Here is a 27,140-nt window from a genome sequence, read left to right on the forward strand (position 1 = left end):
CCATTTACCGAAAAACTAAATATTTTGTAGGGTTCAACACATAGATTTTGAAAAAAATTCAAGAAATATGACAATATTGTTTGAATGCATAGTTGTATCATGAAATAACATATGATGATGGTCAGAGAGATTTGAAACCTTTTTTGTCTTCGTTTCTCTAAAATAGCGATTTTATTGTGGTTTGTCAACTGATTTAGGGAGCATATGAAGTTTTACTAGATTAATTGATAAAAAAATAGAACGATACCCATGTACCATGAAAGAGAGATTAGAATACATTAATACAAATGTCAAATGTGGTAAGAAATTTTAAAACAACACAAAAAAATATAGGTTTCAGTATATTAATCACTAGGTTAAGATCCGCGCCTTGCGCGGAATTAACATTATATATAAAAATTATTTTATGTATTAAATATTTTTACATATTATAAAATAATAAATATATATTAAATTATTAAAAGTCAGTAACTATTAAATATATAATTAAATTGGCGCAAACATATAAATCAATTTTATTAATCCAAAAAAATATATTTTTTATATTTGATAGGATATTTTATTAAATTTAAATGATACTAACATAGATAATATATTTTAGTATATTTTTAATATTAATGTCTAAATGATGATTTCTACTCATATAGTTTTTTTGATCATTTGTATCTTTTATAGAAAAAAAATTAAATTACTGATAACAAAATTTTCATTGTGGGATTAATAGTTTTAGTAATTTATAATTTAAAGAAAATAAGCTGTCAATGATCGTTCAAAACTTTTATCAAAAAAATTGTTCAAAGTAAATTTTGAAACTAAAATATTGTATTTTATATGGTTTATAGTTTAATTAAAAATGATATATATTAATCTTAATAATTAATTAAATTAGACTTTTTACTTATATAATTTTTGTAATCATTTGTATTTTGTCATAACAAAAATTTTAAACCATGGATCATAAAATTTGAATGTGAGACTTTTAACAGTTTTACTAATTTATAGTCGTTTTTAAAAATTCAAAATATAACATATACATAAAAATCTAATTTTTTTATTATACGGTTATTGTGGTTGTTTAATTTATTTAATAGTTTAAAATTAAACAAATATGATAGAACATACACTATTTTTTTATCAAATCTTTATTATTCAAAATCATTAATTGCCATATATACTTTAGCCACATTAGGCAATTCCGTAAATTTTATTTAAGGAAATAATAAAGTACATTAATGATGAATTTATTGTTAGTTTAATAAAAAGCTTATTATATAATTAGATGGACCAACATATTTTTCTAATGATTATAAGAATCATTCTAGTGATGACATGTGGCTACAAAAGAAAGTTGCAATGCTTCTCAAATAATATATAGGGGATTTACACATAGATTTTGAGAAAAATTCAAAAAATATGATAATATTGTTTTGATGCATAGTTGTATCATGAACTAACATATGATGATGTTCATATAGGTTTGAAACCTTTGTTTTCTCCGTTTCTCTAGAATGGGGATTTTATTGTGGTTTGTCCACTGATTTAGTGAGTATATGAAATTTTACAAAATTAATTGATAAAAAATTAGAACGACGCCCATTTAGCACGTAAAAGAGTTTAGAATACATTAATACAAATTTAGAATGTGATCAAAAAATTTAAAACAACACTAAAAATTATAGGCTTTAGTATATTAACCATTTACCAAAAAACTGAATATTTTGTTGGGGTTACACATAGATTTTGAGAAAAATTCAAAAAATATGATAATATTGTTTTAATGCATAGTTGTATCATGAACTAAAACATGATGATATTCAGAGAGGTTTGGAACCTTTGGTGACTCCGTTTCTCTAGAATAAAGATTTTACTGTGGTTTATCCACTGATATAGGGAGCATATGAAATTTTACTAAATTATTTGATAAAAAAAATAGAACGACGTCCATTTACCATATAAGAGAGTTTAGAATAAATTAATACAAATGTAGAATGTGGTTAGAAACTTTAAAACAACACTAAAAATTATAGGCTTCAGTATATTAATCATTTACCGAAAAACTAAATATTTTGTAGGGGTTAATACATAGATTTTCAGAAAAATTCAAAAATATGATAATATTGTTTTAATGCATAGTTGTATCATGAACTAACATATGATGATGGTCAGAGAGGTTTGGAACCTTTGGTGTCTCCGTTTATTTAGAATAGGGATTTTATGGAGGTTTATCCACTAATTTAAGGAGCATATGAAGTTTTAGTAAGTTAATTGATAAAAAAATAGATGCTCATTTACCATGTAAAAGACTTAAGAATACATTAATACAAATGTAGAATGTGATTATAAATTTTAAAACAACACTAAAAATTATAGGCTTCAGTATATTAACCATTTACCGAAAAACTGAATATTTTGTAGGGGTTAATACATAGATTTTGAGAAAAAAATTTAAAAACTATGATTGTATTGTTTTAATGCATAGTTATATCATGAACTAACATATAATGATGGTCAGAGGGGTTTCGAACCTTTTTTGTCTCCATTTCTCTAAAATAGGGATTTTCTTGTGGTTTGTCAATTGATTTAGGGAGCATATTAAGTTTTACTAAATTAATTAATAAAAAAATGAACGACGCCCATTTACCATACATTAGAATACATTAGTACAAATATAGAATGTGGTTAGAAATTTTAAAACAACACTAAAAATTATAGGCTTTAGTATATTAACCATTTACAGAAAAACTGAATATTTTGTAGGGGTTAACACATAGATTTTGAGAAATTTTTTAAAAATACGATAATATTGTTTTAATACATAGTTGTATCATGAACTAACATATGACGATGGTCAAAAAGGTTTGGAACCTTTGTTGTCTCCGTTTCTCTAGAATAAGAATTTTATTGTGGTTTGTCCACTGATTTAGGGAGCATCTGAAGTTTTACTAAATTAATTGATAAAAAAATAGAACGATGTCCATTCACCATGTCAGAGAGTTTAGAATACATTAATACAAATGTAGAATGTGGTTAGAAATTTTAAAACAACACTAAAAATTATAGGATTCAGTATATTAACTATTTACCGAAAACTGAATATTTTGCAGGGGTTAACATATAGATTTTGAGAAAAATTCAAAAAATAGGATAATATTTTTTTAATGCATAGCTGTATCATGAACTAAAATATGATGATGGTTAGAGAGGTTTGAAACCTTTGTTGTTCCCGTTTCTCTAGAATAAAGATTTTATCGTGGTTTGTGCACAAATATTATGAGCATATGAAGCTTTACTATATTAATTGATAAAAAAAAGAACGACGCCCATTTACCATGCAAGAAAGTTCAGAATACATTAATACAAATGTAGAATATGGTTAAAAATTTAAACACAACACTAAAAATTATCGGCTTCAGTATATTAACAATTTACCGAGAAACTGAATATTTTGTAGGGGTTAACACATATATTTTGAGTAAAATTCAAAATATGACAATATTGTTTTAATGCATAGTTGTATTATGAAATAACATATGATGATGGTCAGAAAGGTTTGAAACTTTTTTCTCTTTTTTTTCTCTGAAACAACGATTTTATTGTGGGTTGTCCACTGATATAGAGAGCATATGAAGTTTTACTAAATTAATTGATAAAAAATAGAACGACTCCCATTTACCTTGTAAGAGAGTTTAGAATACAATAATAAAAATACAATATGGTTAGAAGTTTAAAAACAATACTAAAATTATAACCTTTAGTATATTAACAGTTTACCGAGAAACTGAATATTTTGTAGGGGCTAACACGTAGATTTTGAAAAAAAATTCAAAAAATTAGATAATATTGTTTTAATGCATAGTTGTATCATGAACTAACATGAGATGATGATCAGGGAGGTAATGAACATTTGTTGTCTCTCTTTCTCTAGAATATGGATTTTATTGTGGTTTGTCCACTGATTTAGGGAGAATATGAAGTTTTACTATATTAATTGATGAAAAAATAGAACGATGCCCATTTACAATGTAAGAGAGTTTAGAATACATAAATACAAATGTAGAATGTGGTTAGAAATTTTAAAACAACACTAAAAATTATAGGTTTCAGTATGTTAACCATTTACCAAAAACTGAACATTTTGTAGGGGTTAACACTTATATTTTAAGAAAAATTCAAAAATATGATAATATTGTTTTAATGCATAGTTGTATCATGAACTAACATATGATGATGGCCAAAGAGGTTTGGAACATTTGTTGTCTCCGTTTCTATAGAATACAGATTTTATGGTCGTTTGTCTACTTATTTAGGGAGCATATGAAGTTTTACAAAATTAATTGAAAAAATAGAACTACGTCCAGTTACCATGTAAGAGAGTTTAGAATACATTAATACAAATATAGAATGTGGTTAGAAATTTTAAAACAACACTAAAAATTATAGGCTTTAGTATATTAACCATTTACCGAAAAACTGAATATTTTGTAGGGGGGGTTAACACATAGATTTTAAGAAAAATTTAAAAAATATGACAATATTGTTTTAATTCATAGTTGTATCATGAATTAACATATGACGATGTTCAATGAGGTTTGAAACATTTGTTGTCACCGTTTCTCTAGAATATGGATTTTATTGTGGTTTTTCCACTGATTTATGGAGCATATAAAGTTTTACTAAATTAATTGATAAAGAAATAAAACGACGCCCATTTACCATGTAAGAGATTTTAGAATACATTAATATAAATGTAGAATATGGTTAGAAATTTTGAAACAACACTAAAAATTATTGGCTTCAGTATATTAATCATTTACCGAAAAACTGAATATTTTGTATGGGTTAACAAATAGATTTTGAGAAAAAAATAAAAAAAATATGATAATATTGTTTTAATGCATAGTTATATAATGAACTAACATATGATGATGGTCAGAAAGGTTTGGAACATTTGTTTTCTCCGTTTCTCTAGAATAGAGATTTTATTGTGGGTATCCACTGATTTAGGGAGCATATGAAGTTTTACTAAATTAATTGATAAAAAATAGAACGACGTCCATTTACCATGTAAGAGAGTTTCGATTACATTAATACAAATATAGAATCTGATTATACATTTGAAAACAACACTAAAAATTATAGGCTTTAGTATATTAACCTTTTACCAAAAAACTGAATATTTTGTAGGGGTTAGTTAACACATAGATTTTGAGAAAAATTTAGAAAATATGATAATATTGTTTCAATGCATATTTGTATCATGAACTAACATACGAAGATAGCCAGAGAGGTTTGGAACACTTGTTGTCTCCGTTTCTCTATAATAGAGATTTCATTGTGGTTTGTCCATTGATTTAGGGAGCATATGAAGTTTTACTAAATTAATTGATAAAAAATAGAACGGCGCTCATTTACCATGTAAGAGAGTTTAGAATACATTAATAAATATAGAATATGATTAGAAGTTTTAAAACAATACAAAAATTATAAACTTTAGTATATTAACCATTTACCGAAAAACTGAATATTTTGTAGAGGTTAACACATAGATTTTGAGAAAAATTCAAAAAATAAGTTAATATTGTTTTAATGCATAGTTGTATCATGAACTAACATGAGATGATGGTCAGAGAGGTTTGGAACATTTGTTGTCTCTCTTTCTCTAGAATAGGAATTTTATTGTGGTTTGTCCACTGATTTAGGGAGAATGTGAAGTTTTACTATATTAATTGATAAAAAAAATAGAACGATGCCCATTTACGATGTAAGAGAGTTTAGAATACATAAATACAAATATAAAATGTGGTTAAAATTTTTAAAACAACACTAAAAATTATAGGCTTTAGTATATTAACCATTTACCGAAAAACTGAATATTTTGTAGGGGGTTAACACATAGATTTTGAGAATTGTTTTAAAAATATGATAATATTGTTTTAATGCATAGTTGTATCATGAACTAACACATGACGATGTTCAAAGAGGTTTGAAACCTTTGTTGTCTCCGTTTCTCTAGAATATGGATTTTATTGTGGTTTTTCCACTGATTTATGGAGCATATAAAGTTTTACTAAATTAATTGATAAAAAACTAGAACGACACCTATTTACCATGTAAGAGATTTCAGAATACATTAATACAAATGTAGAATATGGTTATAAATTTTAAAACAACACTAAAAGTTATAGGCTTCAGTATATTAATCATTTGCCGAAAAACTGAATATTTTGTATGGGTTAACACATAGATTTTGAGAAAAATTTAAAAAATATGATAATATAGTTTTAATGCATAGTTGTATCATGAACTAACATATGACGATGTTCAAAAACGTTTGGAACCTTTGTTGTCTCCGTTTCTCTAGAATATAGATTTTAATGTGGTTTTTCCACTGATTTATGGAGCATATAAGGTTTTACTAAATTAATTGATAATGAAATAGAATGACCCCCATTTACCATGTAAGAGATTTCAGAATACATTAATACAAATGTAGAATATGGTTAAAAATTTTAAAACAACACTAAAAGTTATAGGCTTCAGAATATTAATCATTACCGAAAAACTGAATATTTTGTATGGGTTAACACATAGATTTTGAGAAAAAATCAAAAAATATGATAATATTGTTTTAAAGCATAGTTGTATCATGAACTAACATATGATGATTGTCTAAGAGGTTTGAAACATTTGTTGTGTCCGTTTCTCTAGAATAAAGATTTTATGGTGGTTTGTCCACTAATTTAGGGAGCATATGAAGTTTTACTAAATTAATTGAGAAAAAATAGAACGACGCCCATTTTACGATGTAAGAGAGTTTAGAATACATTAATACAAATAAAGAATGTGGTTAGAAATTTTAAAACAACACTAAAAATTATAGGCTTCAGTATATTAACCATTTACCGAAAACTGAATATTTTGTAGGGGGATAACACATAGATTTTGAGAAAAATTCAAAAAATATGACAATATTGTTTTAATGCATAGTTGTATTATGAAATATCATATGATGATGGTCAGAGAGGTTTGGAACTTTTTTTCTCTTTTTTTTCTCTGAAACAACGAATTTATTGTGGGTTGTCCAGTGATATAGAGAGCATATGAAGTTTTACTAAATTAATTGATAAAAAATAGAACGACTCCCATTTACCATGTAAGAGAGTTTAGAATACATTAATAAAAATAGAATATGGTTTGAAGTTTTAAAACAATACTAAAATTATAAGCTTTAGTATATTAACCGTTTACCGAAAAATGGAATATTTTGTAGGGGCTAACACATAGATTTTGAAAAAAATTCAAAAAATTAGATAATATTGTTTTGATGCATAATTTTATCATGAACTAACATGAGATGATGATCAGAGAGGTTATGAACATTTGTTGTCTCTCTTTCTCTAGAATAAGGATTTTATTGTGGTTTGTCTACTGATTTAGGGAGAATATGAAGTTTTACTAGATTAATTGATAAAAAAATAGAACGATGCCCATTTACGATGTAAGAGAGTTTAGAATACATAAATACAAATGTAGAATGTGGTTAGAAATTTTAAAACAACACTAAAAATTATAGGCTTCAGTATGTTAACCATTTACCAAAAACTGAATATTTTGTAGGGGTTAACACTTATATTTTAAGAAAAATTCAAAGAATATGATAATATTGTTTTAATGCATAATTGTATCATGAACTAACATATGATAATGGTCAGAGAGGTTTGGAACATTTGTTGTCTCCGTTTCTATAGAATACAGATTTTATTGTCGTTTGTCTATTTATTTAGGGAGCATATGAAGGTTTACAAAATTAATTGAAAAAAATAGAACTACGTCCATTTATCATGTAAGAGAGTTTAGTATACATTAATACAAATATAGAATGTGGTTAGAAATTTTAAAACAACACTAAAAATTATAGGCTTTAGTATATTAACCACTTACCGAAAAACTATATATTTTGTAGGGGTTAACACATAGATTTTGAGAAAAATTTAAAAAATATGATAATATTGTTTTAATTCATAGTTGTATCATGAACTAACATATGACGATGTTCAATGAGGTTTGAAACCTTTGTTGTCTCCGTTTCTCTAGAATATGGATTTTATTGTGGTTTTTCCACTGATTTATGGAGCGTATAAAGTTTTACTAAATTAATTGATAAAGAAATAGAACAACGTCCATTTACCATGTAAGAGATTTTAGAATAAATTAATGCAAATGTAGAATATGGTTATAATTTTTAAAACAACACTAAAAATTATAGGCTTCAGTATATTAATCATTTACCAAAAAACCTGAATATTTTGTATGGGTTAACACATAGATTTTGAGAAAAAAATAAAAAAATATGATAATATTGTTTTAATGCATAGTTGTATCATGAAAAAACATATGATGATGGTCAGAAGGGTTTGGAACATTTGTTTTCTCCGTTTCTCTAAAATAGAGCTTTTATTGTGGGTTGTCCACTGATTTAGGGAGCATATGAAGTTTTACTAAATTAATTGATAAAAAATAGAACGACGTCCATTTACCATGTAAGAGAGTTTAGATTACATTAATACAAATATAGAATCTGATTATAAATTTGTAAACAATACTAAAAATTATATGCATCAGTATATTAACCATTTACCAAAAAACTGAATATTTTGTAGGGGTTAGTTAACACATAGATTTTGAGAAAAATTTAAAAATATGATAATATTGTTTCAAAGCTTATTTGTAACATGAACTAACATACGAAGATGGCCAGAGAGGTTTGGAACACTTGTTGTCTCCGTTTCTCTAGAATAGAGATTTTATTGTGGTTTGTCCACTGATTTAGGGAGCGTATGAAGTTTTACTAAATTAATTGATAAAAAATAGAACGGCGCCCATTTACCATGTAAGAGAGTTAAGAATACATTAATAAATATAGAATATGATTAGAAGTTTTAAAACAATACAAAAAAATTATAAGCTTTAGTAGATTAACCATTTACCGAAAAAAACTGAATATTTTGTAGGGGACACATAGATTTTGAGAAAAATTCAAAAAATAAGTTAATATTGTTTTAATGCATATTTGTATCATGAACTAACATGAGATGATGGTCAGAGAGGTTTGGAACATTTGTTGTCTCTCTTTCTCTAGAATAGGGATTTTATTGTGGTTTGTCCACTGATTTAGGAAGAATATGAAGTTTTACTATATTAAATGATAAAAAAAATAGAACGATGGCCATTTACGATGTAAGAGAGTTTAGAATACATAAATACAAACATAGAATGTGGTTAGAAATTTTAAAACAACACTAAAAATTATAGGCTTCAGTATATTAACCATTTACCGAAAAACTGAATATTTTGTAGGGAACACATAGATTTTGAGAAAAATCTTAAAAATATGATAATATTGTTTTAATGCATAGTTGTATCATGAACTAACATATGACGATGTTGAAAGAGGTTTGAAACCTTTGTTGTCTCTGTTTCTCTAGAATATGGATTTTATTGTGGTTTTTCCACTGATTTATGGAGCATATAAAGTTTTACTAAATTAATTGATAAAGAAATAGAACGACGCCCATTTACCATGTAAGAAATTTCAGAATACATTAATACAAATGTAGAATATGGTTAGAAATTTTAAAACAACACTAAAAGTTATAGACTTCAGTATATTAATCATTTACCGAAAAACTGAATATTTTGTATGGGTTAACACATAGATTTTGAGAAAATTTTAAAAAATATGTTAATATTGTTTTAATGCATAGTTGTATCATGAACTAACATATGACGATGTTTAAAAAGGTTTGGAACCTTTGTTGTCTCCGTTTCTCTAGAATATGGATTTTAAGGTGGTTTTTCCACTGATTTAGGGAGAATATGAAGTTTTACTATATTAATTGATAAAAAAAAAATAGAACGATGCCCATTTACGATGTAAGAGAGTTTAGAATATATAAATACAAATATAGAATGTGGTTAGAAATTTTAAAACAACACTAAAAATTATAGGCTTTAGTATATTAACCATTTACCGAAAAACTGAATATTTTGTAGGGTTAACACATAGATTTTGAGAAATTTTTTTAAAATATGATAATATTGTTTTAATGCATAGTTGTATCATGAACTAACATATGACGATGTTAAAAGAGGTTTGAAACCTTTGTTGTCTCCGTTTCACTAAAATATGGATTTTATTGTGGTTTTTCCACTGATTTATGGAGCATATAAAGTTTTACTAAATTAATTGATAAAGAAATAGAACGACGCCCATTTACCATGTAAGAAATTTCAGAATACATTAATACAAATTTAGAATATGGTTAGAAATTTTAAAACAACACTAAAAGTTATAGACTTCAGTATATTAATCATTTACCGAAAAACTGAATATTTTGTATGGGTTAACACGTAGATTTTGAAAAAAATTTAAAAAATATGATAATATTGTTTTAATGCATAGTTGTATCATGAACTAACATATGACGATGTTCAAAAAGGTTTGGAACCTTTGTTGTCTCCATTTCTCTAGAATATGGATTTTAATGTGGTTTTTCCAATGATTTATGGAGCATATAAAGTTTTACAAAATTAATTGATAAAGAAATAGAACGACCCCCATTTACCATGTAAGAGATTTTAGAATACATTAATAGAAATATAGAATATGGTTAAAAATTTTAAAACAACACTAAAATTTATAGGCTTTAGTATATTAATCATTTACAGAAAAACTAAATATTTTGTATGGGTTAACACATAGATTTTGAGAAAAATTAAAAAAATATGATAATATTGTTTTAATGCATAGTTGTATCATGAACTAACATATGATGATTGTCTGAGAGGTTTGGAACATTTGTTGTGTCCGTTTCTCTAGAATAGAGATTTTATGGTGGTTTGTCCAATGATTTAGGGAGCATATGAAGTTTTACTAAATTAATTGAGAAAAAAATAGAATGACGCCCATTTTACGATATAAGAGAGTTTAGAATACATTAATAAAAATATAGAATGTGGTTAGAAATTTTATAACAACACTAAAAATTATAGGCTTCAGTATATTACTCATTTACCGAAAACTGAATATTTTGTAGAGGGTTATTAACATATAGATTTTGAAAAAAATTCAAAAAATATGATAATATTGTTTTAAAGTATAGTTGTATCATGAACTAACATATGATGATTGTCAAAGAGTTTTGGAACATTTGTTGTGTCCGTTTCTCTAGAATAGAGATTTTAAGGTGGTTTGTCCACTGATTTAAGGAGTATATGAAGTTTTTCTAAATTAAGTGAGAAAAAAAATAGAACGACGCCCATTTTACAATGTAAGAGAGTTTAGAATACATTAATACAAATATAGAATATTGTTAGAAATTTTAAAACAACACTAAAAATTATAGGCTTTAGTATATTAACCATTTACCGAAAAACTGAATATTTGGTAGGGGTTAACACATATATTTTGAGAATTTTTTTAAAAATATGATAAGATTGTTTTAATGCATAGTTGTATCATGAACTAACTTATGACGATGGTCAAAGAGTTTTGAAACCTTTGTTGTCTCCGTTTCTCTAGAATATGGATTTTATTGTGGTTTTTCAACTGATTTATGGACCATATAAAGTTTTACTAAATAATTGATATAGAAATAGAACGACCCCCATTTACCTTGTAAGATATTTTAGAATACATTAACACAAATGTTGAATCTGGTTAGAAAATTTAAAACAACACTAAAAATTATTGGCTTCAGTATATTAATCATTTATCGAAAAACTGAATATTTGGTATGGGTTAACACATAAATTTTGAGAAAAATTCAAAAAATATGATAATATTGTTTTAAAGCATAGTTGTATCATGAACTAACATATGATGATGGTCAGAGAGGTTTGGAACTTTTGTTGTGTCCGTTTCTCTAGAATAGGAATTTTATGGGGGTTTGTCCACTGAATTATTGAGCGTATGAAATTATACCAAAAAATATGATAATATTGTTTTAATGCATAGTTGTATCATCAACTAACATATGATGATGGTCAGAGAGCTTTAGAACATTTGTTGTCTGCGTTTCTATAGAATACTGAATTTATTGTTGTTTGCCCACTTATTTAGGGAGCATATGAAGTTTTACAAAATTAATTGAAAACAAAAATAGAACTACGTCCATTTACCATGTAAGAGAGTTTAGAATATATTAATACAAATATAGAATATGGTTTGAAATTTTAAAACAACACTAAAAATTATTGGCTTTAGTATATTAACCATTTACCGAAAAACTGAATATTTGGTAGGGGTTAACACATATATTTTGAGAAATTTTTTAAAAATATGATAATATAGTTTTAATGCATAGTTGTATCATGAACTAACATATGACAATGTTCAAAGAGGTTTGAAACCTTTTTTGTCTCCGTTTCTCTAGAAAATGGATTTTATTGTGGTTTTTCCACTGATTTATGGACCATATAAAGTTTTACTAAATAATTGATAAAGAAATAGAACGAACCCCATTTACCATGTAAGAGATTTTAGAATACATTAATACAAATGTAGAATCTGGTTATAAATTTTAAAACAACACTAAAAATTATTGGCTTCAGTATATTAATCATTTACCGAAAAAATGAATATTTGGTATGGGTTAACACATAGATTTTGAGAAAAATTCAAAAAATATGAAAATAATGTTTTAATGCATAGTTGTATTATGAAATAACATATGATGATGGTCAGAGAGGTTTGAAACTTTTTTCTCTTTTTTTTCTCTGAAACAACGATTTTATTGTGGGTTGTCCACTGATATAGAGAGCATATGAAGTTTTACTAAATTAATTGATAAAAAATAGAACGACTCTCATTTACCATGTAAGAGAGTTTAGAATACATTAATAAAAATAGAATATGGTTTGAAGTTTTAAAACAATACTAAAATTATAAGATTTAGTATATTAACCTTTACCGAAAAACTGAATATTTAGTAGGGGATAACACATAGATTTTGAGAAAAATTAAAAAAATTAGATAATATTGTTTTAATGCATAGTTGTATCATGAACTAACATGAGATGATGATCAGAGAGGTTATGAACATTTGTTGTCTCTCTTTCTCTAGAATATGGATTTTATTGTGGTTTGTCCACTGATTTAGGGAGAATATGAAGTTTTACTATATTAATTGATAAAAAAATAGAATGATGCCCATTTACGATGTAAGAGAGTTTAGAATACATAAATACAAATGTAGAATGTGGTTGGAAATTTTAAAACAACACTAAAAATTATAGGCATCAGTATGTTAACCATTTACCAAAAACTGAATATTTTGTAGGGGTTAGCACTTATATTTTAAGAAAAATTCAAAAATATGATAATATTGTTTTAATTCATAGTTGTATCATGAACTAACATATGATGATGGTCAGAGAGGTTTGGAACATTTGTTGTCTCCGTTTCTATAGAATACAGATTTTATTGTCGTTTGTCTACTTATTTAGGGAGCATATGAAGTTTTTCAAAATTAATTGAAAAAAAAATAGAACTACGTCCATTTACCATGTAAGAGAGTTTAGAATTCATTAATACAAATATAGAATGTGGTTAGAAATTTTAAAACAACACTAAAAATTATAGGCTTTAGTATATTAACCATTTACCGAAAAACTGAATATTTTGTAGGGGTTAACACATAGATTTTGAGAAAAATTTAAAAAATATGATAATATTGTTTCAATTCATAATTGTATCATGAACTAACATATGACGATGTTCAATGAGGTTTGAAACCTTTGTTGTCTCCGTTTCTCTAGTATATGGATTTTATTGTGGTTTTTCCACTGATTTATGGAGCGTATAAAGTTTTACTAAATTAATTGATAAAGAAATAGAACGACGTCCATTTACCATGTAAGAGATTTTAGAATAAATTAATACAAACGAAGACTATGGTTAGAAATTTTAAAACAACACTAAAAATTATAGGCTTCAGTATATTAATCATTTACCGAAAAACTGAATATTTTGTATGGGTTAACAAATAGATTTTGAGAAAAAAATCAAAAAATATGATAATATTTTTTTAATGCATAGTTGTATCATGAACAAACATATGATGATGGTCAGAAAGGTTTGGAACATTTGTTTTCTCCGTTTCTCTAGAATAGAGCTTTTATTGTGGGTTGTCCGTTGATTTAGGGAGCATATGAAGTTTTACTAAATTAATTGATAAAAAATAGATCGACGTCCATTTACCATGTAAGTGAGTTTAGATTACATTAATACAAATATAGAATCTGGTTATAAATTTGAAAACAACACTAAAAATTATACGCATCAGTATATTAACCATTTACCAAAAAACTGAATATTTTGTAGGGGTTAGTAGTTAACACATAGATTTTGAGAAAAATTTAAAAAAGATGATAATATTGTTTCAATGCATATTTGTATCATGAACTAACATACGAAGATGGCCAGAGAGGTTTGGAACACTTGTTGTCTCCGTTTCTTTAGAATAGAGATTTTATTGTGGTTTGTCCACTGATTTAGGGAGCGTATGAAGTTTTACTAAATTAATTGATAAAAAATAGAACGACACCCATTTACCATGTAAGAGAGTTTAGAATACATTAATAAATATAGAATATGATTAGAAGTTTTAAAACAATACAAAAAATTATAAGCTTTACTATATTAACCATTTACCGAAAAACTGAATATTTTGTAGGGGTTAACACATAGATTTTGAGAAAAATTCAAAAAATAAGTTAATATTGTTTTAATGCATAGTTGTATCATGAACTAACATGAGATGATAGTCAGAGAGGTTTGGAATATTTTTTTTCTCTCTTTCTCTAGAATAGGGATTTTATTGTGGTTTGTCCACTGATTTAGGGAGAATATGAAGTTTTATTATATTAATTGATAAAGAAATAGAACGACGCCCATTTACCATATAAGAAATTTCAGAATACATTAATACAAATTTAGAATATGGTTAGAAATTTTAAAACAACACTAAAAGTTATAGACTTCAGTATATTAATCATTTACCGAAAAACTGAATATTTTGTATGGGTTAACAAATAGATTTTGAGAAAAATTTAAAAAATATGATAATATTGTTTTAATGCATATTTGTATCATGAACTAACATATGACGATGTTCAAAGAGGTTTGAAACCTTTGTTGTCTCCGTTTCTCTAGAATATGGATTTTATTGTGATTTTTCCACTGATTTATGGAGCATATAAAGTTTTACTAAATTAATTGATAAAGAAATAGAACGACGCCCATTTACCATGTAAGAAATTTCAGAATAAATTAATACAAATTTATAATATGGTTATAAATTTTAAAACAACACTAAAAATTATTGACTTCAGTATATTAATCATTTACCGAAAAACTGAATATTTTGTATGGGTTAACACATAGATTTTGAAAAAAATTTAAAAATATGATAATATTGTTTTAATGCATAGTTGTATCATGAACTAACATATGACGATGTTCAAAAAGGTTTGGAACCTTTGTTGTCTCCGTTTCTCTAGAATATGAATTTTATTGTGGTTTTTCCAATGATTTATGGAGCATATAAAGTTTTACTAAATTAATTGATAAAGAAATAGAACGACCCCCATTTACCATGTAAGAGATTTTAGAATACATTAATACAAATGTAGAATATGGTTACAAATTTTAAAACAACACTAAAAGTTATAGGCTTCAGTATATTAACCATTTACCGAAAACTGAATATTTTGTAGGGGGTTAACACATAGATTTTGAGAAAAAATCAAAAAATATGAAAATATTGTTTTAATGCATAGCTGTATTATGAAATAACATATGATGTTGGTCAGAGAGGTTTGGAACTTTTTTCTCTTTTTTTTCTCTGAAACAACGATTTTATTGTGGGTTGTCCACTGATATAGAGAGCATATGAAGTTTTACTAAATTAATTGATAAAAAATAGAACGACTCCCATTTACCATGTAAGAGAGCTTAGAATACGTTAATAAAAATAGAATATGGTTAGAAGTTTTAAAACAATACTAAAATTATAAGCTTTAGTATATTAACCGTTTACCGAAAAACTGAATATTTTGTAGGGGCTAACACATAGATTTCGAGAAAAATTCAAAAAATTAGATAATATTGTTTTAATGCATAGTTGTATCATGAACTAACATGAGATGATGATCAGAGAGGTTATGAACATTTGTTGTCTCTCTTTCTCTAGAATATGGATTTTATTGTGGTTTGTCCACTGATTTAGGGAGAATATGAAGTTTTACTATATTAATTGATAAAAAAAATAGAATGATGCCCATTTACGATGTAAGAGAGTTTAAAATACATAAATACAAATGTAGAATGTGGTTGGAAATTTTAAAACAATACTAAAAATTATAGGCTTCAATATGTTAACCATTTACCAAAAACTGAAAATTTTGTAGGGGTTAACACTTATATTTTAAGAAAAATACAAAAAATATGATAATATTATTTTAATGCATAGTTGTATCATGAACTAACATATGATGATGGTCAGAGAGGTTTGGAATATTTGTTGTCTCCGTTTCTATAGAATACAGATTTTATTGTCGTTTGTGTACTTATTTAGGGAGCATATAGAGTTTTACAAAATTAATTGAAAAAAATAGAACTACGTCCATTTACCATGTAAGAGAGTTTAGAATACATTAATACGAATATATAATGTGGTTAGAAATTTTAAAACAACACTAAAAATTATAGGCTTTAGTATATTAACCATTTACCGAAAAACTGAATATTTTGTAGGGGTTAACACATAGATTTTGTGAAAATTTTAAAAAATATGATAATATTGTTTTAATTCATAGTTGTATCATGAACTAACATATGACTATGTTCAATGAGGTTTGAAACCTTTGTTGTCTCCATTTCTCTAGAATATGGATTTTATTGTGGTTTTTCCCCTGATTTATGAAGCGTATAAAGTTTTACTAAATTAATTGATAAATAAATAGAACGACGCCCATTTACCATCTAAGAGATTTTAGCATACATTAATACAAATGTAGAATATGGTTAGAAATTTTAAAACAACACTAAAAGTTATAGACTTCAGTATATTAATCATTTACCGAAAAACTGAATATTTTGTATGGGTTAACACATAGATTTTGAATTTTTTTTAAAAAATATGATAATATTGTTTTAAAGCATAGTTGTATCATGAACTAACATATGACGATGTTCAAAGAGGTTTGAAACCTTTGTTGTCTCCATTTCTCTAGAATATGTATTTTATTGTGGTTTTTCCACTGATTTATGGACCATATAAAGTTTTACTAAATAATTGATAAAGAAATAGAACGACCCCCATTTACCTTGTAAGAGATTTTAGAATAAATTAATACAAATTTAGAATATGGTTAGAAATTTTAAAACAACACTAAAAATTATTGGCTTCAGTATATTAATCATTTACCGAAAAACTGAATATTTGGTACGGGTTAACACATAGATTTTGAGAAAAATTAAAAAAATATGATAATATTTTTTTAAAGCATAGTTGTATCAAGAACTAACATATGATGATGGTCAGAGAGGTTTGAAACATTTGTTGTGTCCGTTTCTCTAGAATATAGATTTTATGGTGGTTTGTCCCCTGATTTAGGGAGCATATGAAGTTTTACTAAATTAATTGAGAAAAAAATAGAACGACGCCCATTTACGTTGTAAGAAAGTTTAGAATACATTAATACAAAATATAGAATGTGGTTAGAAATTTTAAAACAACATTGAAAATTATAGGCTTCAGTATATTAACCTTTTACCAAAAAAACTGAATATTTCGTAGTGGTTATAACACATAGATTTTGAGAAAAATTCAAAAAATATGACTATATTGTTTTAATGCATAGTTATATCATGAACTAACATATGATGATGGTCAGAGACTTTTGCAACATTTGTTATCTCCGTTTCTCTAGAATAGAGATTTTGTGGTGGTGTGTCCACTGATTTAAGGAACATATGAAGTTTTACTAAATTAATTGATAAAAAATAGAACGACGCCCATTTACCATGTAAGAGAGTTTAGAATACATTAATGCAAATATAGAATGTGGTTAGAAATTTTAAAACAACACTTAAATTATAGGCTTCAGTATATTAACCATTTATCGAAATACTGAATATTAATTGTAGAGGGTTAACACTTAGATTTTGAGAAAAATTCAAAAAACATGATAATATTGTTTTAATGCATAGTTGTATCATGAACTAACATATGATGATGGTCAGAGAGGTTTGGAACCTTTGTTATCTCCGTTTCTCTAGAGTAGGAATTTTATTGTTTTTTGTCCACAGATATAAGGAGCATATGAAGTTTTACTAAAATAATTGATAAAAAATAGAACGACGCTCATTTACAATGTAAGAGAGTTTATAATACATTAATACAAATTTATAATGTGGTTTAGAAATTTAAAACAACACTAAAAACTATAGACTTCGGTATATTAACCATTTACCGAAAAACTGAATATTTTGTAGGGTTTAACACATAGATCTTGAGAAAAATTCAAAAAATATGATAATATTGTTTTAATGCATAGTTGTATCATGAACTAACATACGATGATGGTAAGAGAGGTTTGGAACATTTGTTGTCTTCTTTTCTCTAGAATAGAGATTTTAAGGTGGTTTGTCCATTGACTTAGGGAGCATACGAAGTTTACCTAAATTAATTGATAAAAAAAATAGAAAAACGCTCATTTACCATGTAAGAGAGTTTAGAATACATTTAATACAAATATAGAATGTGGTTAGAAATTTTAAAACAACACCAAAAATTATAGGCTTTGGTATATTAACCATTTATCGAAAAACTGAATATTTTGTAGGGGTTAAAACATAGATTTTGAGAAAAAAATAAAAAAAAAACAATATTGTTTTAATGCATAATTGTATCATGAAATAACATATGATGATGGTCAGAGAGGTTTGAAACATTTGTTGTCTCCGTTTCTCTAGAATAGAGATTTTATGGTGGTGTGTCCATTGATTTAGGGAGCATATGAAGTTTTACTAAATTAATTAATAAAAAAAATAGACGACGTCCATTTAACATGTAAGAGAGTTTAGAATACATTAATACAAATATAGAATGTTGTTATAAATTTTAAAACAACAATAAAAATTATAGGCTTCAGTATATTAACCATTTACCGAAAAACTGAATATTAATTGTAGGGGTTAACACATAGATTTTGAGAAAATTTTAAAAAATAGGATAATATTGTTTTAATGCATAGTTGTATCATGAACTAACATATTATGGTGGTCAGAGAGGTTTGGAACCTTTATTGTGGTTTGTCCATCAGTTCTATATAAAGTTTTACTAAATTAATTGATAAAAAAAAGAACGACGCCCAGTATTAATCATCTTCTACTAGGTGTGCTTATTTAGTCTAATAATATGTTTATGTTTAGAACAATTGGTGGTTTTCCGTTTCAGGGCGACACAATTGGATCACAGGGATTTTCATCATCAGGTCGTGGAGGTGGTGGTAAACACTACAATCCAAAAACACTAGCAAAAAAGCAGTTAATAGAGAAAGTTATGGAGAAAAGAGCTGGTAAAGGAGATGATCACGCCCCACTCATTGATATGAAGTACATTCTAGAGGATGTGCTGCACCGTGACAAATCAGAAGTATCTTGTCACAAAATCAAAATCAAAATCAGACATCACAATAGATGACATTAAGAACACAATTTCCTTTTATATCTGAACAAAACAATACAACTTCCAAATTAGTCTTTAAGTGTAAAAAAAAAAATAGATGTATCTATTATATTCTTGTAAAGTAGCCATTTCCCAATTATTCATTTTGTTTTGGATCCTCATTTTTTGCATTTTGTTGATTTTATTTTGCGATGATTTTTTCACTCGAGCCACATACGACCATCCATGCCGGCACGACTAACTCTTTGCACATTAGTTGTGTAATTAATTATGAAAATGATAGCTATTATTTGTTCACACCACATACTTTATTTGATGCAAAATTGGCCCAAAAAAAAAAAGAAATACATGCTTAAATGTAACCATTTCATTAAATTTTTCAACTACATTTATGATATTTCAAACCGTTTTGTGTGTTATTGGTAAATGCAAACATAATGTACTCCAATTTTTAATTTGTTTGTTTTTTGTATAAAATGCTGAAGGTGTATGAGTTAGGGTCATGGAAAATCAGTAGTGGAACTTTTTTGGTTAAAAGAATTAAAATCATAACTAGTTATCTACTGAAATATTTTTTTATAAGTATATTGTAGAAAACATCATAAAGGCATATAATAGGTGTTGGTACTATCAAACTATATGGGACCAACCTTGGCTGTATAAGCAAACCTAGGCACGAGCGTTTTTACGTCAACCCGAAGTGTCTATCTAAATCCGAACGGGAAAAACCGAAACCGAATTCGAACTGTTATACAAAAATATCCGAATGAGCTTAGTACTTTGGTGTTTGGTTATAACCCAAACCGAACCGAAATCCAAATTAGGATCCGAAGATATCCGAAATTAGTTAAATATGTTAATATTTTTATATATTTAAAGATGATTTAGATATTTTAGAATATTCAAAATATTTTTTTAGTTTGTTTTAATTGCTACTTTTTAGTTAATTTAGATAGTTTAACTAATTTTTAATTAGATTTGTAAACAATTTATATATTTTGGAAAAAAAATTGTCAATTTTTTAGATTTAAAAAATATATTTTTGGACGATTTTAAACATTAGTTACATCCGATCCGAACTGAACCCCGAATGAACCGAACCGAACCCGATCCGATATTTAGTAAAAACCCGAATGGTACTTCTGAGCATAACACCGAAATCCGAAAATCTGAATCACCCGGACCGAAACCGAACGATGCACCGAACACCATGCCTAAGCAAACCATATGGGACCAACCTTGGCTGTATAAACAAGGGGGCAGTAACGAAACTTCAGAGATCCTAAAGAAGATCCCGTCTAATGTCTTACGAGTTATTACATGGGTTTTCTTGAATCTGTAACTCTCGGTTTGTAAATATGAAAGCTATACTATATTGTTTTGTTCAATGTCGAAAAAGATACTCAATTTACTTGTAAATCCTTCACGTGGATTATGTGTCAGTCTGTTTTTTGGTCTGTGATCTTTTAGTGTGTAAAGCGATTAGGATACTGAATTTCAACACACAAGGGACCCTCTCAAGACTAAACTTGAGATGCTCAAGGAGTAGTTGGCTAGTGTGGTTAGGCCTTCAAATTCATATCAACTAATTTTTTTACCTAGGCTATTTAGCCATTGAGAAATGTATGCTATATCTTGGTGACATTGGGGGGGGGGGATTGAATATTATAAATAATAATGTAAGTTTCACCAACTTTTATTTAAAAGAATGGTATACACCTTCAAGCTTTCAGCTTTCAAATCCAATGCATATACTCAAACACAGATAACAAACACACGACAAGGAGAAGATAAGCATCATAAATTATGTAAAAAAAAAAAAATCAAGAAGCTGTTTGAGTTTGAGGATGTTGTTGTTTAACTCAGAAGGTGAGATCGTGACATGTTTTGTCACAAGGGTAAGAACAGTCTATGGCCTTGACTGTTTTCCTGTCAAAGTACCAATCACCAACAGATTCAGCTACCGTCTTGCCATAAAGCTTAGGAGAATCTGGTGCGAACCAAGTGTCCTGTCTTTCTGATTGGCAGTGGGCGAAGCATGAGTTTATGAACAGACCGTTGTGAGCCGAGGCCGAGAAAGTCTTTACAGCATTCACCATTTGACTCCTGAAGTCTACATTTTGAATTTACAAGAATTAACAAACCACAAATCATGATGATACATTAAGAGATGTGAGTCAAAGAAAGTCACCTTGGAAGAAGTGGATTTGAGATGAGTTACAATGGGAGTGATCTGATTTGCATGCTTTCCAAGAGCCGGTTCTGTCAGCAGATGGAGGAGCTAAGCTCTCTTGTACCTGGTGATGTATACAATTACTTCTGTTTCATGAGAATGAATAAGAAAGGGATTATTATTATTATTTACCTGCCAAGCGTCGTAAGCTGCATTTAGAAGAAACATGGGAGTCTTAATCTCCGAAACCAAGTTCTGAGGAAAGAAGCACTAAAGAAGAGGCAAAAGGATTAGGATGAAGATGGTCAAGTCATGGTCTGATGATTAGTAATTAAAAGAGTGGAGATATATACCGAAGTTGGATCCAAATGCTTTGTACAAGTAGCGGACAGTTCCTTTTGGAGATTCTATAAAACACAATCAAGATTTATAGTAAGTATGCATCATCAGGAGCAAGAACTTCTCTGATCATGAGATTTACCTGTACTGTAACAACACCTTGGAACATGTTCCTGAGCGAGTGGCCTCCAGAGACATCCACTCTACATTTCCAAATCAAAGAACGTTATTATGTGTTCAAAGACTTTACGAAGAGTTAAAAAAAAAAACTAAAACCAAGTTGAAGATACTTACGCATCCATAAACATTCCAGCATCACTTAAACATTTCACTTTGGTAGTACCGGGTAAGAGTTCCTTAAACTGATCACAGTGCAGGATGGAAGCTAACCCTCCAGCTGAACATCCAGAAAGCAGAGCCTGCGCGATAGTTATTTACTTATAAGTGAGTCAAAACCAATGTTCTAAAAATCGCTAGGCGGTGGGGTTTTATAGAGGATTATTGTTTAGGTGGGCGCTTAGACCAATTTTTTTAAAAATCGATTTGAAAAAATCATTTCGTTTATAACCGATTTGCTGAAACATTAACATGAGAGGGTAAAACAAAAGATACAATACCTGATCTGCTTTCTGCATGCCTTTGGAGAGAAGTTCTTCCATAGCTACTTGCCAGATTCTTTGTCCTCTATAGTAAAGTTGGGAACTCTACAAAAAAAAGACATTGTATAAGCCAAGAGAAAGGGAAGTGAAATAGCATGATCCTGTTTGAATACTAACCTGGTCCTCACTATCGCCTGTGAAAGAGGCGCCATCACAGTAACGCAATTTGACTCTGTTCCAGTTGAAGAAGTCTGCATCCAAAAAAATGATTATTCAGTCACTGCAAGCAAATTGATAAAAGCTCATGATGGTTCAGTTCTAAACAACAAACCAGGGTTCTCATTAGCTTTGTTGCTTAAGATTCCAGTGAAGGCCAACACTTTCTCCATGTGGTTTGATGAGCCACGGCGCGTGGTTTTCCTGAAGATACAGCTCCTCCGTGTGTTGCACCATCCTCCTCCCTAAGTCATAACCAAATCAAATCTTCTAAATTCAAAACTATAATTGTGAGCGAATAAGCAAAGACTGTACCTCGAGTTGGATGAGCCAGCGGTTAGCACCTGATCCAAAACCACGGTGTAGATGGTAACCAGGTAGTGTCCCATCCAGACACACTGCAACAAAAACAGAGCAAAGTTTCAACCTTTGACTATCAAAAACAGAGCAAAGTTTCAAGCTTTTGATTATCAAAAACAGAGCACATTCAAAGTTTCAACCTTTGACTATCAAAAACAGAGCACATTCAAAGTTTCAAGCTTTGATTACTTTAACATGTCAAGCATTTTAGAAACAGCTAAAGAGAGAGAGAGGGTAGTGAGTACAAACCAGCTCCTTTGGAAGCAGCTCCTTGAATCAAGGTGAGAGGCACCATGAGAAGCTGTGAAGCATTAGATGTCGCCATCAATTTACTTTCCAGCGACCAGATCGCATCATCAGTACTGCTAGATCCGCTCTGAACCACACACACGACAGAACACAGCCAAAGACAGCATATCACCGCCGCAAAACGCAAATTCATCTCCGCCGGCGTCGTAAGAGCTGAGCTGACGTGAGCAGAGACCGGAGCTATTGAGTTGAGCTTAATAAGATCGGTTCAGATGGAAGGAATCTTTTAAAATGCATGTATGATAGCGAGTGTGATTTTTTTTATTTATATAAATTCACTAACACTTGCATTGCTTTTTGTTTTGGTAATAATTTGATTTACGTTAGACTAAATCTTTGAATCACAATGTCTGTTCTCCCAAAATAGATATGATTCTAAATATATAAAGATACTTTCAGTCAAAAAAATAGATGCTTACCTTTTTTAAAAACAAATCTTATCTTTTATGACTTTTTTTAGAGGGATTTAGAGCATATCCATAAATACTTAAATGGATATTTTAAGCAATAAATAAAAAGAAGACAATGAAAGAAGAATATCTCACATCATAATTACTTTTGATATTCTTGAGAAATTATCAAAAACACATTAATTTTTTTAATTTAATTAAATAATTAAATATATGAACTTAATTAATATTGATTAGTTTAGGATGCCTAGGTGAGAAACTTACCAACCATAGTCGTTTACAGTTTTATAAAACAAACATGACAAGAGCGTGTCTGTAGTTGAATGTTCCTCCTAAATCCTGCCAAAGTCAATTAATAAAAAAACAACATTAATTTAAATTGTTTCTCCATTTTGTCGGTATAGCCTATACCAAAAAAAAAGACTCTCTCTCTCTCTAAAATCACCCAACTTCTCTCTAGACCTTCAAAAGCTGATATCGTTTTCCGACGGCCGGTAGGCTAATCGCCACCGGTTGCCATACTCTTTTGTGTTTTCTTTTTGGTGTATTATATTATCTTCCGTTAAGCGGATAATGGTTTTCGCTAGGCGACTTGTATTTCGTTTGACGATTTTGTTGTGTCTTTTCAAGCCAATATCGAACTTGTTCTTCATGATTATCTTGTGCTTTCGATTTGGTTTGAATAAATAAGTTTTAGATATGTCCAGAAAATCCTCTTTGCTTGCTTTAATCAAAAATCCCGAAGCTATGTTCGTAGTTCTTCTTTTCTCATTTTAGCTTGTTTTACTTCAATGGATTATAAATCTACATGATTTATGGCCACATAAACTGGGCTTTGCATGTAGTATTTCATTGTTTGCAAATCAAGAGATTGGGAGTGTCTTGGCGATGGTGAGATCAGATCAAGAAGAGTTGGGGTCTTATGGATGTCCTAACAAATGATCTATATCTCTTCCTCCTTCAACCTCCCCGGAGATATACGTGAAGATGGTGACTGAAGAATATGGTCATATGCCTAGGCAGTCTGCAAAGAGGATAATCTCAGGGGATTTCTGAAGTCTGTTGATGGTGGTAAATTGAAGCGGAGAAGACAGCGGTTTAGAGGCGGAGAAGACACCGACTTCGCGGCGGAGGATACACCGGCAATAGGCGTGTTCGGAAGTTGGTGGTAGATGCTAGATCTATCTCCTAAATGATGACACGTGGTCCTAATCTCTTTCGGTGGAAGACGCGTAGACCAATTCTCATCTCATCAATATGTTTTCTTACCGATTAAGTTTAATATATTGGGCCTTTATGTAGACTTTTAAATCCTCTGTACCTTGCCCATTGGGCTTTATGAAATGAATTATGTTGACAAAAAAAAAAAAAAGCCTATACCGTATAGGCGCCGTTTAAGACTTATCTTACACCGCATGCGCATCCCAGATTCCAGATGACCTGTAATGAGGCCCTTACTAACTACTGGGCCTATACACCGATTATATAATCCAATTCCTTATTACCTATGGAGACTCATATGATCCATTTAGAAATTCCACTTAGTTTTCAAATTTTATATTTCACGTAGTGATGTTTTATCAATTTAAAATAAATTATATTCTTTAAATATGTTATCCAATTTTTCATTTTATTTCACTAGAAATGTATAAAATTGGATGATATTTATATGTAGTACAACCTATGCAAACTGTATCAATTCACTTATGTATAATGATCATATAGCCCAGTTCCTTATTACCTCTGAAGAATATAATCCATTTAGAAATTCATATACTAAAGACTATTTTTATAACGTGTGGGAATGGCCTAAAACCCTGTCCAAACGACTACGAGAAGGTAAACATATGAGAAATGAGAAGCCGTCTCATAAATCTAATCTTGATGTAGATGAGTTTTTTTTAGACTGAAGGCACATATCATATACACAGTTACTTAGTGTTCAAACTTCATAAGATCATGATTAACGAATGATTCTTAGAGTGAGGTTCTTAATAAAATATAAAAAACGGTCTCTTAATTTTTAAGTAAAAAAACTAAGAACCGATTCTTAACTTTTTTAGTTACAAGTTAAAAGACAATTTCTTATATTCCGCTAAGAACCTCCCATTAATCATGCTCTAGAGGTTTAACCATTACTTGTTTCTGAGAAGAGTAACAGCATTGCTCGCGCTTCCATTAAACGTGTTGCATGTTCTCATATTATAGCACTATTCTTTTCAAATTTGTTTCATTTTGGGTTGCAAATTCTTTAATATGATTATGATTTTGACATATTGTCAGCAAGAGCTCTCAAACAACAGCTTCTGATGCTAATGAGCAAGATAGTTTATCAGCTGTTACTAGTACTACTTCAAACAGATACATTAAGCCATATAAATTAAATAAAATTATAATTTCAAATAGAATGGTGGAGCTACATTTTAAGGAGATGCCGATGCCCACTCCAATAACTTTTGTTTTATTCTGTGATATAGAAAAGATGTATAAATACGAATAGTTAATTTAGTGGATGGGTTTGATAATGGCTCCGGTTTCGGATCTGTGGATCATTAATGCAGATAAATAAATAAAAACAAAAAACAAACAATGTGAAACCAAAAGCATAATTTTCTTGGGCGTTGAAAGAGTTTGTCAGTAGTCAGAAAACTCAAAGGGGCAAAAGGAGATAGTGGATTTGGTTTAAGTCAACAACTTGTTTTCAATTAAAATGTGACTGCTTGTGGAGTTGGCCTCTCTTGCATGTTAGGCATCATCACAATCTTTTTTTTTTTTTTTTTTTTTGTAAACCAGGATGGGTTCGGACCTTCGGCCTTAATCTCCCCCCAGGTCCGGGACCGGCCGGCGCTGATACCGTGAACATGGCGTAAAGCACCCCTTCCCATGGGAATCGAACTAGGGGTGCAATGGAACCTACTCTAAGCACTAAACCAATCTTCCAAATTCCTTTATTTTCTATAAATTAAATATAAAAATACAG

General features: G+C 28.7%; 1 protein-coding gene across 1 annotated transcript; it reads right to left on the reverse strand.

Annotated features, from left to right (window-relative positions):
* Positions 1-21,434: 21,434 nt before the first annotated feature.
* Positions 21,435-24,095, reverse strand: LOC106411723 (pectin acetylesterase 3-like). The gene is made up of 11 exons (XM_048754383.1): positions 23,691-24,095; positions 23,397-23,479; positions 23,197-23,326; positions 23,043-23,116; positions 22,884-22,970; positions 22,561-22,685; positions 22,409-22,469; positions 22,281-22,334; positions 22,120-22,197; positions 21,946-22,051; positions 21,435-21,867 (listed from the first exon to the last, which is right to left on the reverse strand). The coding sequence occupies exons 1-11, from the start codon at positions 23,881-23,883 to the stop codon at positions 21,617-21,619; spliced, it is 1,242 nt and encodes a 413-aa protein (XP_048610340.1). The 5' UTR covers positions 23,884-24,095; the 3' UTR covers positions 21,435-21,616.
* Positions 24,096-27,140: the final 3,045 nt, after the last annotated feature.

This window comes from Brassica napus, chromosome C4 (assembly GCF_020379485.1).
Source record: "Brassica napus cultivar Da-Ae chromosome C4, Da-Ae, whole genome shotgun sequence".
Lineage (NCBI taxonomy): Eukaryota > Viridiplantae > Streptophyta > Magnoliopsida > Brassicales > Brassicaceae > Brassica > Brassica napus.